This window comes from Anticarsia gemmatalis, chromosome 11 (genome assembly GCF_050436995.1).
Source record: "Anticarsia gemmatalis isolate Benzon Research Colony breed Stoneville strain chromosome 11, ilAntGemm2 primary, whole genome shotgun sequence".
Classification (NCBI taxonomy): Eukaryota; Metazoa; Arthropoda; class Insecta; order Lepidoptera; family Erebidae; genus Anticarsia; species Anticarsia gemmatalis.
In genome coordinates, this window is record NC_134755.1 from 750554 (window position 1) to 766181 (window position 15628).

General features: G+C 32.6%; 1 protein-coding gene across 1 annotated transcript in view; it reads right to left on the reverse strand.

Annotated features, from left to right (window-relative positions):
• The window catches only part of LOC142976558 (neuropeptide SIFamide receptor-like), a 179069-nt gene that overhangs the window by 55171 nt on the left and 108270 nt on the right, over nt 1-15628 (reverse strand). Inside the window, exon 2 of the mRNA XM_076119989.1 lies at nt 14890-14989. Within this exon, the coding sequence (XP_075976104.1) occupies nt 14890-14989 (100 nt within the window). The remainder of the gene's footprint in view (nt 1-14889; nt 14990-15628) is intronic.

The window sequence follows — 15628 nt, forward strand, 5'->3', positions numbered from 1 at the left end:
AGAGATCACGGCTTATAAATAAATATCGATTAAATTTTAAGGTGGATTATTGGAATCAAGGCCTAACTCCGCCCTCATTACGGGAGGAGACCTTTGCCCAGCAGTGGGACATAAATAAATTTAACCCATTTTTATTTTTTTTTAATGTCCCACTACTGGGCAAGGGTCTCCTTCCGCAATGAGGGAGGGGTTAGGCCTTGAGTCCACCACGCTGGCCAAGTGCGGGTTGGGGACTTTGCATGCCATCAACAAAATTTATGAGTTAAATTTATATTTTTTTATCAGGCGGAACTTTTGACAGTTGTTTTCATACCTCTCCTGTTACTTTTTGTATCGAATAGTTTTATGTAGGAACTGTTTTAAGTTTCCGTACCTGAAGGATAAATAGAACCTTATTACTGAGACTTCACTATCTGTCTATTAGTCACCAGGCTGTATCTTATACACCGTGATAGTCAGACAGTTAAAATTCTTTATTCGTGAGTTCAGCTCTCACTTAGCCGATTTTCATTAGTTGAAGTTTTGTTACATGTTCTTTCCAAAAAAATGCCTTTTAGCGCTAAAATAGGGGATGAAATGCAAGCAGCGTCATGCGGGTTAGCTAGTCAAATTATACAATTTTTTAAGTAATAAGTTGGTAGTTCCGTTTTCGGTTCAAGTACTCCGATTGAGTTATTTAATGTAAATTGGACGTTTACTTTGATATTAGACAAATTATTTAATGTAGCTAACTTTCTGCTTTAATGAATGAGTAAAGACTTTTGACTGACCCGATTTAAGGCAAGTAATTCATTTTGTAAACTTCATAGATATGGACACACAAACAAATAAGCTTGTTGACTTTTTATTTTGTTGTTGTTTTTGCGATTAAAAAGAGTGGCCAGGACTTTCTTGCTAGCTTTTTTCATTGGTACTACCTTACTAACTGGCGGTAAATTTATTCTCCGTGTATCAGTGACTATCATAAGTGATAGAATGTGATCGAAATGCATAAATGATTTGGTTTGATTTAAAAAATGATTTTGTTCGCTTACGAAGGTTTACTAGTCGCTAACTTACCGAAAAAAGTGTTAAAATCGAAATATTAGACTAGATAAGTTATTTAAAAAAAAAAAACAAAAAATATCTTTCAATTTGTAATTAAATGGCAATTTAGATTTCAAATAACGTATCTTAACAATTGAATTAAATCACTAAAATATGTATAGTACTTCATACCAATCTACACCTTGTAAACTAAGCCAACAGTAGCACACTCAAGTTGCATATTGCCAAACGCAAGATTTATTACATTAGTACTACACAGCCTAGACCGTAGGCCTTAGGTATAAAAGGACAGCACCTAGGTGATCTAGGTATAGTCGTCCTGCAAACACCGATTAACACGCAATTATAACTGACAATATGTTGAAGCTGGTGAGAAAAATCTTAATTATTCTGTATAATTTTTTTTTTGTTTTTATTGAATTTATTAAGACTAATATCGATTATTAGAAAAAAAAATCTAATCGTCGTTATTTTAGCTTTGAAAAATTTTATTTTGCTATCATCAAGATATTGCAAAAAATTGATTGTTTTTTTTATAATGCATTGATTATATTATAAATAATATTTCAGAAGTACTCACTTTAGAAATGATTTACTAAAACGTAATTTTTCGATACTATCGTACCTATGCAATATTATTTACTTCATATAAATTAGTTCTTCCGGTTAAAGCTAGAGGCGCTGCCCAAATTTTATTAAAAATGTACGAAAGCTTGCTATCCGATTAGGAATCTCTCGGCAAGTTAGTACTTACCACCAATAGGGGTGAATTATACAAAATTTGGGCACTTTTTGAATGTAAAGTCTTGTCTTTTCTTCCAAACAATTAATTACTATTCAACAGTTAACCAAAAAATAATTCTTCTCAATTAACTCTTAATCTTAATAAACTAATTAATCTTTCACTAAGAATGGTTTAATTGAGAGGGCTTCAGATAAGTAGTTAGAAAAATAAGTTTAGGTAAACTAATTTGATTTATTTGTACAATTGTAAAAGTTAGATTTTTATCACAGATTTTAAAGCATTTTAAAATTCTTAAAATCCGAAATTTTTTTAAGACTATTTTTAAACAAATTGACAACATTATTTCCTGTTTATATTATTTTTTATCTTTATATAAAACAAGTAATTGTTTGTTTGTTACAATTTCGCGGCTGCAATTTTTTGCTAAAGCTCAACGCAAAAATGACTGAGGGAAAAAATATGATTTTCGAGCAGCAAAGCAATTATTGAAATTGACAGAGAACAGAGATTGAAATTACAAATACGTAATACTAAGTTATCTTTGACTTAGCTGCTATTTTATAATAAATCATCAAGACATTTTCGTTTTGCTTTTTTTCATGTCTTTATGCAAAAAGAGATACAAAACTAAAAGGTCTTAACTTCCAGACTCGTGGGCTGAAACCTCATTCACAATGATATATGAATGTGGTCGCAGAACTTTTGTTATTTCATATAAAGCCTGAAAATAGCTTCATATAAAGTAATATGAATGAAATTTCTAGGTATTTTATAAAACACAAAACGTATTTGCTTGGATTTTTTTTTGAGAGTATGTTGTAGGAGTGTATTTTTTGTAAACGTATAAAGGACAAAATGCATACGTTAAAGTTTATATAATAATTTTATTTCTATGAAGTTGAAATATTGAAATTATAACCGCGTTAATTCCCGTATCCTATTATGCATCGAAGAATTGAATAGCTTAGATACTAGGTTGCCAGTCATGTGGGAATAAATACGACTTCCTGATTTTCTGAAGTTCCTGCTTATTAAACTTTAAAGCTTACTTTGGAAACTTTTGTATTACCTTTAATTGTAATTTATCGTAGTCTTAGGTAAAAATCATAAAGAAATCACGTATTAAACCTTTTTTTCTGCTTATTTTTCCAGACAATTCTCTTCGCCTTCCTCGCGATCGCGCACGCGGGCATCATCGCACCGGTCGTGCCAGCGCATCCCGTAGTCGCACATCCCGTGGCAGTCGCGCATCCCGTCGCGGTCTCCCACAGCGCCGTAGTGCACCACGCGCCGGTTGTGCATGCGCCGATCGTGCATGCCGCGCCGGTCGTGCCCATTGTAAGACACCATGCGCCGATTATTACGGTCCATCATTAAGTGATGGTGGTAAAATATTTATTTGTGATTGGTTTGGAATAAAAATTGTCTATCAATAATTTGGTTGTTGTCTTTTAGTTCGTGTAAATTAAATACAAGTTTAAGTTTAAGTGTATGTCACTGTCTATCACAAATACGTTATACGTTCGATTTCCAGGACAAATCAAGTAAGATCTGAATTCAGACGCGATTATTTTAGCAGCTCAGCATTTTGTGAAGTAATTAGTGAATCAATAATAATTCCTAAATATTATCTCACCTCAAGACACTAACTAGCTATACCATACTTGTAATAAAGTAAATAATAACACCAGTATTTGTACCAGCATGCTTTTGCCAAAGCATGCCATTCACATACACACCTGCCTCAAAAACAGCAAAACAATAACATTATACAAACACATTACATTATGAAAATAGGCTGGCGGTACATCAAACAGGATAACAGAACAGATTTACGCAGTACTCCAACCCCTGTTCGTGTCATTGACACCAAATGTAAATAGTCTGGAGTCATTTGCAGCATCCCACTTAACATAAACACCTTTGTCATATACCCATAGCTGGAAATAAAAGGGATAAGGGCTGCCCTATTTTCCGATTTCATGTTTTCCAGATGATTTATGTTAGGTTGGGATTATGATATTTGAATGTGAGTGTTAATGGTTTGTTTTTATTAAAAAAAAAAATGTGATATATATTTAACCCATTAAATTTCACCCTGCTGGGCAATGGTCTTATTCCGTAATGCGGGAGGTTTTAAGCCTTGAATCCACCTAGGCACTATAGGAAATAGAATATTTCAACAGTTTTTTTATCTTGGGAATAGGTTAATAGATTCTTATTTTATCTGTTTATTCCTAATCCTCGTCCCTTTACATTTACAGTTTTCAAAAAAGCAATCATCCTACTCTTTGCACGCACTATCATACAAAACAAAATATCAGACACTAAATCCTACAACAGTCTCAAGAATCTAGTCTACACAATTCAGTTCTCAAAGTTCTAGAGCGCAAATTCAATTGAAAACTATCTCTGAGACTTCTAAATATAAAACCATACAAATTAAACACCTATTACACTAATTATATCCGACGGTATAGGCAAAGGTGTAAAAAATACTGGGTGTAATTCATACAACAAGTTCCCCTCTATAATTTTACTCCCATGTAATAGGGGGTAATTGCTATATACCGGGCATGTCCAAATTTCAGGCTTGAAAATGAAAGTAGTAGTTTGCTCGTCCCGGGGATCAAACTCGAGACGTCGAGATGAGAGTAGTCATATACAAAACTGTATGTCATTAAAACAAAATTACTTAGAACAATGGTAAAAAGCCCCATAAAGCACTTTATACATCAATCGCAATCAGAGGAACCTTGATGCAAAGGAACCCTTACGTACCAAGGATAATTGCTCCAGAAATAACCATTAATCCTTCCCTTTGTACAAACTTCTTTATTGCAAACCTTCGTGGTAATGACCCGTTGTCTATAGCCAACAGTACTCACAGGTCGGTAAACGATTTCTGGGCTAAGCAACGCTCGCCGCGGTAATTCTGCAGATGGGTGACCGCTTGGTGATAATTTATCTCGACATGTCCATGGTTCGAAGGGTTTTATTGCACTGTGATCGTTCATAAACATCAAAGTAGTTAAGCTATGTCAAAAACATTGAATAATTTTGAAATGATTGACCACCAACCATACGATTTTTTTACGTTGTCTATTGATCATAATTTCCGCTAGTTTCCTAGAAAATCTAGTATTGAGTTGGTAATGTTCTACGCCTCTTGAAGTAAAGAGCCTGTTGATTGGTAAACAGAACCTAGGCCTGTAAACTTTTGAGACATACGGGCAAGGTCATTGAACTTGCGTTTGTGTAAACTTTCTTGAACTCATCGTTTTTCCGGTCGAGAATATTATTTTAGGGATCTCTTTTGTCAATACGAATTTTGAGTAGATTCTTAGGTTTTTCTGGAATAACAATGGCTATAAATAACATGTCACTTTAATTTCTATTTCAAAAGTAAAACTACAACATTTTCCTATAAACACCCAAACCTGATGTTAACTGCCATAGCTAAATGAGATAATCGAATAGATAGAAAGCATTGCTGTGTCAAAAATGTCTTCTATCTTCCATTTATAAAGCCTAAGTATCTATTATCAGCAGTTACTTGTTTTTTATTTCTTAACCCGTTTCTGTCTCACTGTTGGGCAAAATTAGAGATGCGTGAGTCCATTACATTGACCAAATGTGTGTTGGAGACATTGTATGCTCTCAAGAAATTTAATGTGAAAAGTAATTTTTAGGCACGCAAGGTTCCATCACGTTTTTTTATTTTTAATACAATTAATATTAGCTGTTTTATTTAAAACGTAAAGACTGATTCAAAATCATCGTAGTTTTAATTTTTTATGTAGGTAATCACGGAACCTACTATTGTATTTCCAAGTTCCACTTGGTTTCCTTGTTATTATATTCTAGGAATGTAACTTTTAGGCGTGATACAAAACTTTCTGGATCATTTGAATACATTTATTTTTGGCCCTTGTTTCGTTCCGTAACGAGTTCTTTGACCACGATACAAAAAGTTTTGGATCGTTATTAGTATTATTTAGTAGACCTACAGAAAAGTTACATTCATAATAATGAATTGTATAATATTTTTGTATTGTAATGACAAGAGTGTTTCGAATTGCGAGATGATTTCGAATAAAAAGGTATTATATTCTAATTTCACATTCTCAGTAATACAACACATCTTTCGTACCAAAAGCATGTTTAAATGCTGAATTGCAGCAGCATATGCAATCATTATTCCTATTTCGAAAGCAGAGTAAGGAGAGTGCCTCTGTGTCACAACTAAGAGTGTATCCGACTGCTGATCATAAGGTCTCTGATTTGAATCCCGAGACGGGAAAAGTATTATCGGTCTTGTCTCATTCATATAAGAATATTTTTATTGGTAGCTCGAAGGTTAGTAACGTGAAAGTTTTAGTAAATGCTCGGTAATCTGACAAAAGGCTTACCCCCTTTTCCATGGGACCGATAATAACTAATGGGTATCGGTATTTCAATCACCTCTTCCTAAATCTTCGGGTATAACAAGGGTGATATTATGTACTTAAGTAAAAACTATACGTAAAGAGATCCTACAAAATAAGCCTTGAATCTAATAATAATGATGTTAAAGCATGCGTCACATCCTGTCCAACGCATCCCATAAGCATCACTCCAAAAGTCCTCAACATTCCCTTTAATAATTTTCCTCAAACTGTAAGGTGATTGAGTCTTAGTACATAATTGTGGCTGTAATTAACATTGCCACATACCGGTCCACATATGGCAGTGGCGTCGTGTGCCATGACATACTACACGTTTGAACTAAATACTTCAGATTGCTGCTTATCGTAAACACTAGTAGGAATTGAGATAAATATTGTATGTATTTTTTTCTAGATGTTACTTTGACAAGGTTGAAGAGAAACGGTTAAATTGTTACTAATTAATCTACACTAATATTATAAAGCTGAAGAATTTGTTTGTTTGTTTGAACATGTTTAAATATTCCATAGCTCATCTATCGAGGAAGACTATAGGCTTTATATCATAACGCTACGATCAATAGGAGCAGAGTACCAGTAAAAAATATTACAAAAACGGGCCCCATTCTCTCTTATGTGACGCAAGCGAAGTTGCGCGAGTCAGCTAGTAAGTTATAAATATTGTGATTACTATTTAGAAAATCAGAGGAAATACTAATTTAGAGTGAACTTACCGCTTGCATTTACTTTATCAAGTCGCAGGTATGTTCTAAGCTCAGAAGAATCTTCCATACAAGAAAGAAACAATCTAAGTGATATTTTTTGAAAATCGCGATATTTTTAAAATATATTGTTATTGGTAAAAGTTTCGGTTCTCAAATGATATTATTTATACAGTTTCTACTTCGTAATTAAAATTTTGTTTTGAAAATCAGAACAATTGCGTTCCCATTTTCTTTTTCATATAACCTTCGCTACGTCTTTCTACATTCAGAAATCAATCCCTTCCCCCAATAAATAACACCCATATTTAATCTAAATCCGATTAATACCTCTATAATAAGGTCACAGTGCAATATGGCCGTGCAAAAAGCTGATGAAACAGTGCCCTTGTTTCGGTCTCCCACAAGGCAAAACGTTAGGGCCGTATATATGGGCCATATTGAATGCCTTCCGACAAGGAAGGTTATAGGAAATTATTATGAGGATTATCCTCAGGATTTGGGTAAAAGATTTAATGTGTGGAAACTGTTGTGTTATGAAATTGTAATCGCGTTGCTGTGGTTTATTTTGTTTGGTAGATTTTGGAGGATTTTGTGGTTTGTTAGAAGTAGAATATTAGTGAGTGATTGATGTTTCACTGTCTTGTAGGTTAAAGTGGCATTATTAACTTTGAATTTACAGTCTTTGCGTTCTTTATTGATATAGATTTCAGATACTTTTAAATATTATAATACGAATTTAACTTAATAAATATTGTAAATTAGGTATAGTTTTGTCCCACTTTAAAGTTTTAAGCAGTTGGAAGTGTATCCGACTACTGCTTACAAGTTACCGGATTTAATTCCCAAGTCGGGCAAAGTGCCTTTTTTCAATGTAAACAAAAAACAGTGCTGAATAACTTTAAGCTAAGTTCAAACAAGATCATACATTTTAATAATCAACCAAAGGAGCTTCACACCTATAACCATTTCCCCATAAAATTGTAACTACAGATTCTCATAAACATTAAATCAATGCCATAAATCGAAGGTCTCCCATCAAGTCTCATTGAAGGTTGCAGTGTAATGTCGGGAGTTATCTGTATGCCTTCAGGATGAGACGTCGTTTGTACAAATGACTGTGTTAATGGAGTGAGAGGGGAGAAGATTGGATTGCAAGTGCAAGTGTTGCAGAATTGAAAATTGCTTGTTGATTTTATCTTTTAAGTTTTATATGTATGTTCTGTCATGGGTTTGATATCTATTAAAATATATTGAGTAGACTTTTGACAAGCTTTTGGTGGTAGCTCCATACATCATATAGATATATAGAAAAATATTTGGTGATTAAAAAGAGTGGACAGTTTCTTGCCAGCTCTTCTCATTCCTTACCCTCGAACTAGCGGTAAATTCACCTACCGTATTTGAACATCATAAGTGAATGTAATTGACCTAAACGGATAGATGATTTTTATTTTGAGTTTTATGTAACTGGGAGCGAAAAAAACTTTGAACATTTTTCCTTCGCCAAGACGAACGTAACGTTTAAGTACCTATGTTCTATTTATTGATTTTTGTGGTATTAAAAATTAAAGCGATCAGTAAATTGCCGTTTATGTATTTTAATGGAAAGTACAAAGAATAACCAAATTCACAGTAACCTTTTGGAAATGACATCTGCTGATATAAAACTTCTATTACGGTTATACTTACATAACAACAAACTTTAATACAAAACTGTCTTATCATCTTGTTCTCCCCAACTTTCCACACACGAAATACAAAATACATAAACAAAGCAATATAATTGAAGGCCATAAAACCACGATAGTAATTCTCAAGGACTTCCTTAATATCCGACATTACGGCCGAATCTCAGACGAATTTAATACGCTTTTCATATCAATCATCATAAAATAAAGTAGTTTCGAGATCTGTTTCAAGGACATTGGTAGTGGTTTCCGTAAACAGATGAATGCTGGTTGTTTCGGTGAGAACATTTCAAGGATAGTGAGTTTTTGATTTATAGTAGGGGTTGTGAGTAATGTGGTATTATTTTGTAATATTGTTGTGTAATTTTTGTACGATTGTTACATGAAGAATTGAAATGCGTCTTACAAGTAACATTGCAGTTTATTTTGATTTACTAAGCTAACTTATTGAACTTAGCTTTCTGAGGGTGCATTTCCTTATCTTAATTCAAAACACACGAAAAAAATGGTAAAGAAATAAAAATATCACAGGTCTAAAATCATAATTCTTGTAATTGTTACTCAACGACTGATACTCTCCAAAAAAAAAATTCTACGTTCTTAGCTTTTCCTCTCACTCATTTCTAGAGGAAACTCCCAACATTGAGACGATAATGAGTAAAATATACTATTCAAATTTCGTAAGTTCTAAATAACAAACTAGAACACTAATATCAACTTCTAAATACTCATACTGTCTAAGCCCTGTAAAAGAGCCTCATAAAAAAGCAATTTGTCCCACCCGTCTATCTGTCAAAATCATAGTATGCAAATGCGGATATAACCCATTGATATGAACCCCATCAAATTAATTAAGGTCGACCCTATGTGACCCTTCAAGAGACAAAAACAGGGGTCAATAACCGACTCTGAATTCGTTAACATCCTGTATTCTATAAATTGTATTGTTACTACAAAACACGGCTGAAGTCAATGTTCTTTGTAACAAAAATAGATAATAATATTGTTAGAAATACGTAATAATTAACGTTGTTAAATAATACTAAGGAAGGGTTGTTGACCCTATTTTTTTATAATAGCAGTGATAATGGGGTAATGTAATTACAAGCCTCTAACGAAAGACCAATGATTGAAAGCCGAGGACAATATTTTTTCCAAAAGAGTTAAAATAATTATCAGCTTTTCAAACGATGAGATGCGAAAAGCTTATAATACCTGAGAGTTCTATAAAACCATGCTTTATTGACTGCTAACTCACTCATTTAATTTTGCTTTCAAACAACGCGAGCATAGTTGACTGAAGACCTAACTCCTCCATAATTTTAGAAGCTGGATCTCGCCCTGGGATAGTTGTGGAAAAACGAAATATTTTTTACTGTAATAAAAATATTTTTAGAATATTACAACTCCCAAATGAGGCCTTAGAGACAATGAATCTTCCGCGTATTCTTCTGAGAAGTTCCTATCTATAGTATTTCCAATTAATCAATTTCGTATTACGCTTTCAAAGGGAACGTTTAATTAGTTTAAGGTCTAAAATAAATGAATGGAAGGCTTTTTGTTTGCCGTCGATTATATTCGTGCAAGGACCCTTTTGATTACAGCCTGAAATTTACTGCGGGTACACTTGGATGACAGATTATTTTCATTACTGTTTTTTTCTATATTAATATACTTATCCTTTTCAACATGCTACTATTTTGGTCCCACTCATATGAGAATAATATATTAAGTACGTAATGAGTGGAAGTCGAAACATTTCACCATTCACCAGATACCGTTTTTATGATTAGTGACTATAGTACTTTACACTTAGAGCAGTATCTATTAGTGAATTGTCTTTAAAAATAGATTTGAACGAGAAACGAAAGAAACGAGAAATGGATTAAGGAGTATCGTAACAAACATTTTACCCTATACCCCACCGTAATGCGTCAGCTAGAGAAACAAAACCAACTGTTTCTTTTAACCATACTTTAAAAACTTCTCCTGTCCCTATAAATAAACTTGGTTAGGCGCAAAAAATAGCAAGAACAATCCCTTAAATAAACGACAGACAGACATTTGCGTCACTACATAGTACGTAACGATATAAATTTGATTTACCGACAAGATGTTTCGTGTGGGTATCTGAAATGCAAACGAGTTCAACGGCCTGACTAACAATTCAATCTGTTACATGGAATTTCTGTATTAAATCCATACTGATGTTATAAAACATGATATATACGTTTGTTTGTACGCTTTTATGACTAAACTGTTGATGTTAGGTAGATGTTATTTTACACTTACAAGCTAGCTCGGAAAAAGACATAAAAACATTTTTTGTCGCGGGTAGTTAATAGCTGGTAGTATAGTTTAATTGCTAATTAGTATATATATTATAAACATTTTCTTTGAGACCACAGGTAATGGCTAATTCTATAGTTGCACAGTGGGATGATTAGATTATTTTCTATTTTTGTATTAAACAGGCTTCAAAACTGCGGGTTGGATTTTCAAAATTCGTTCACCCATAGAAATATTACTGGTTGATTACGAAGCTATGGCATTATTTGATTTCAATATATACTTCTCTTTCACTGACTGACGAACTAGTTTCTTACTGACATTGTTTTTGAAAATACTAGGATCGAAGGGTACATAAAACGCAAAACCGTGTCCCTCCATATTCATACATGATGTTTTTTTTTACTACACACAATATATCACTATGTTGTTTTCAATACATAGGCATAAGTTTGCTGCTGCGATGTCCACATTGTTTTATTGTCTACTTCATATTCATAAATCTTGTTAAGGTTTGTCATTTCTGTCTGTTTGTGTTACTCACTGACAAACGTATTGGGTACAGTTGCGGGTATAAATATGGTATTACTCTTATATCTTCGATATAAAGTGACTGTAGGACACCTTTCATAGACATAAAAGTAATTTGATAAAAGTAAACTACTGAAAATTTTCTACGTTCTTCGATTATATCTTCGTATCGACTTGTATAAATACAATTTTACCCATTTACTGGGTAATAGTATCTTCCCGGAATAGGTAAGGTTTAAGTTTTGGAACCAGATGGTTAAATTTTTACACAAATATTACTCAATTCTGTAAAATTGACTCACAAAATGCTTACAAAGAAAATTATGAAGAACGTTAATGGTCCTCATTTCAATATTTTCTTAACCAAAATAAATGTTTAGACAACTCGTAAAATTGAAGATCCTAAAATAACTAACCCATGATAATTGCTCTCGTAACAATTATTATGCAGGATGGGTAATTATCTCACCCTTAATAAAATTAATCCATACTGTATAATATACTCGTACCTATTAACCTATCTATACTACTGTTATAAAGAGAGCATATTTCAGTTTGTGTGGGAAAATACCTTTAGAACAATTAATTCGTAAACCTTTACTATTTCAGCTATTAGATACATGTCAGCGAGATATTTCAAAATTACTAGATGGTGCACGCGGCTTCGTGTACAAATAGCCCCCCAAATGAAGCCTATATTTAATTCCCAGTATACCAGTATATATAGAAATATCTCAATGTTTATTGAATTGACTTTATTTAGTCCTTAAGTTAACTCTAAAAGCATTAAAGATAGACTTTCTTTATACTATGGTTGCCTCAAAAATCTATTTTTAGTCGATCCCAAAATAGCTTATCCAGACGTTAAAGTTTAATGAATAAGACTAAACTGTCAAATAAGATATGACGCCCAGACGGAGGTGAATATCTAAAGGTAAGCATAATCTAATGATAGTGGTTGAAAAGTGTGTGGGTTGTACTCAGGGGCTGAATTTTGACACTTCTGCAGGTAATTGATGGGTTTAAAAAGATAGGGGTGGAAGTGGGTAGTGAGCTTTTGTTTTTGTGTAGGTAGTTTGTTTGTGAATAATGTTTAGTTTTTGTTTCTCGAGTTATTTGATAAATATTAATCTAATATATAAAATTCTTGCGTCACAGTTTTATACATACTCCTCCAAAACGGCTTGATTCTCATGAAATTTTGTGAGCACATTGAGTAGGTCTGAGAATCGGCCAACATCTATTTTTTTTTTATTTATATGGCAAGACAACGTTTGCCGGGTCAGCTAGTATTTATATAGACTTCTTTGATCATAGCTAAAACTATCATTTTTGCTGTTAAAACGATAATGTTCTTCTTAATAAGAGTGTTTAACTATTACGATTCAAGTTGTCGTCATTAAAATATTTAGCTATGGTTGCAAACTGAAAACCTAAGTCCTTCTTAAGGCCGAGATGAGACTTAATCTATTTATATTATTAACTACCTTTATAAAAAAATAATCTTGTAATTTTTGTAAATTATATCTTTTCAATCCAGGAAAATATACCTCAACAGTTTACTCTCAATTACAATAAAAACCTTTATTCCCGAGAATTCTTTCTATCAAAATTCCTACCGTTTATCTAAATAAAAACGTTATCTTTGATCCCAAAACCTTTGAGCATTTTTAATGAAGATATATTCCGAAGGTTTAGGAAGCAACTAAATTATTCATTTTATTGGATCACTAAACAGGGAGCAATATGGAACATTTCCTGTATTTTGTTACAAAAGAGTTTCTAGGTCACGAGAGTACTTAACAAATATGTGTGTTCAATAAATTAATGAATGATTTCCGAAGGGTTGTAGAGAAAAAGAGTTGTATGTAGGTGAAATTGGATGAAATTTTTACATAACAATTTATGTTTTGAATTTTTTAGACTGACCTTAAACTTAATGACATTCTTTTTATATTATATGCAAAATCATTTCATACTTTTAAAAGCATATCAGTTATCAACAATTTTTTTAAATATAATAGAGTTGTATTCAAAATTGTGAGTTATAAGCAGTTAACAGTTTTATGATTCCTAATAACTGTACACTTTCAGTTAGCTGATAGGTAGTTATCAGCTGTTTTGATCATCCCTAAGCAAATTAATATGCATTTTTCATAAACAAAGACACACAGTAATAAACCAAAACAAAAACATAAGCCGCCCTGATATCAATACCCTCCAAAACAACGCCTCAAAATAATCGCGCCGTTCATCACCTGTCAATCAAAATTCCTTCGGCATTTTTTCAACCCCCCTCCCTTACATTTGACTAATTTTGCCAAAAGACCTTGACTTGGAATTTTGGGGTCCCATCGCATAATAAGTCCATTGTTATAGGCCCCACTAGTGGGTCAAGGTTTGACCTCAAGCATTTCGGGTCGCATTTTTCGGACCTTTTTTGGGAGAGTGCATTCAATAACGCTTATGGGTTCTAATTTCGGCAGCTTTGAAAGGATTAGAGGTCTTCTTATGGGTTTGAGTAGTTTTGTGCTACTTCTATATATAGGGGTTGTAAATCTTCAAAGATATATATTGAGAATATAAAACTCTTTGACCACTAACGGAGTGATCTGATGTAGTCATGAAAATAGTTTGTTTTCAGATTGGTAACATCGGAGTTGATGAAGTAGAGAGTGTTGCCAATGTATTTGTTATAATTTGATCAAAAGTCATGAATTTAAATATTTTTTTTTTTATTTTGGATCATAGGCAAGGCAAATTAGTTTTATTTTAAAGTATATTACTAGATCTGGTAAAAAAAAATTGGTAACATAACATATTTATTTATTTTATCTTCATTCAAGTTTTTTTTTCTTTAGTAATCTTACCTATATAAGATAAACTAAGTCAAAATAGATTTTAGAAGTTTTATCAAAGATTTTTTCTTTAAATTTTTTATCAAAGTTTTCCAATTTTTTCGTTATCTAAACTAAACTCAAACTAAATGGTGTTTTGTGAACTTAGTTCGTTCACTTTTTTACTTTGGTTATTTAGATTTATTCAAGATAATAGTAATATGAGTAAATATATTTGAATTCCATTATAAAATTATAATAGTAATAACTTTTAAATAGTTTATCATCTGCTGTTGACATTGTTTTTTATTAAATAAAATGTATTTAAAGAGTAAATTCTACGACAGCCTGTGTCTTTGGAAATTTTCATGAACTTTTTTTTTGTTTAAAATAATCGGTTCTAAATTAAAAATACGCGTTGAATATTTTTAATTTGCAAGCTAAGGGCCACATTATTTCCCACAAATACGATTATTCCATAAACGCCTTCAGTAAAACTCTTGTGACTATTGACAAAGAATTGTTTAATGAACAGATAAGTCTTGCAACGAAACACGATCATTAATTCATAATAAATAATTATTATTATTCTATTCCTACCTGTCTAGTGAGACCGCAACAAGGCTGTAGACAGAGGCGGCGACGGACAGACCCTGGACATACGGCACAGTCTTGCACATCAGCCAGCCCAGGACCCAAGCTGTAACAAATAAACATAACTTTAATATACGTGGTTTTACATTACAAGTATCATTATGTTGTTATGTTTCGAGACAGTTCGACAGTCCAATGGTCTTTACGTACGAGTATTTGTATTTTTTATAACTATGATAAAGTGCAGCCAGAATCAGAGATTTCCAAAGAAATAGAAACTGTCACGATACGAAATAATTATTACAATATATTAATGTTTTGGGAAACTGTAGAAATCGGGATCATATACTCTGGGCATACAATTATACTCGTAGTGTAATATGACTAGAATTCGGCTCGGAGTCGAATATTACCATCGCGTTTTGTCTTAAAGACTGCAATTCAAAAGTCAATTCTCGTCTTCAATCAAAAGTAAAGAACGTGTCAAAATTTGCTAAAAAGAATGCAAAGGAATCTTAAAATTGTAAGAACTTATAATTCCTAGAAAAGTGAAGCAAATAAAATACTTAAAATACAAGTTTTATTCTGTATTCATATTTTTATTGAGAAAAGCCTCATCATTTATTCCGCAGAGTCACTCAAAATTGGCTAAAGTCATTTAAAACAGTTTTCCAATGAAAACCGATAAATTGCATGGAAATCAAATGAACGGTTTATTCAATTTGCTCGACCGCGTCAAGTTAAA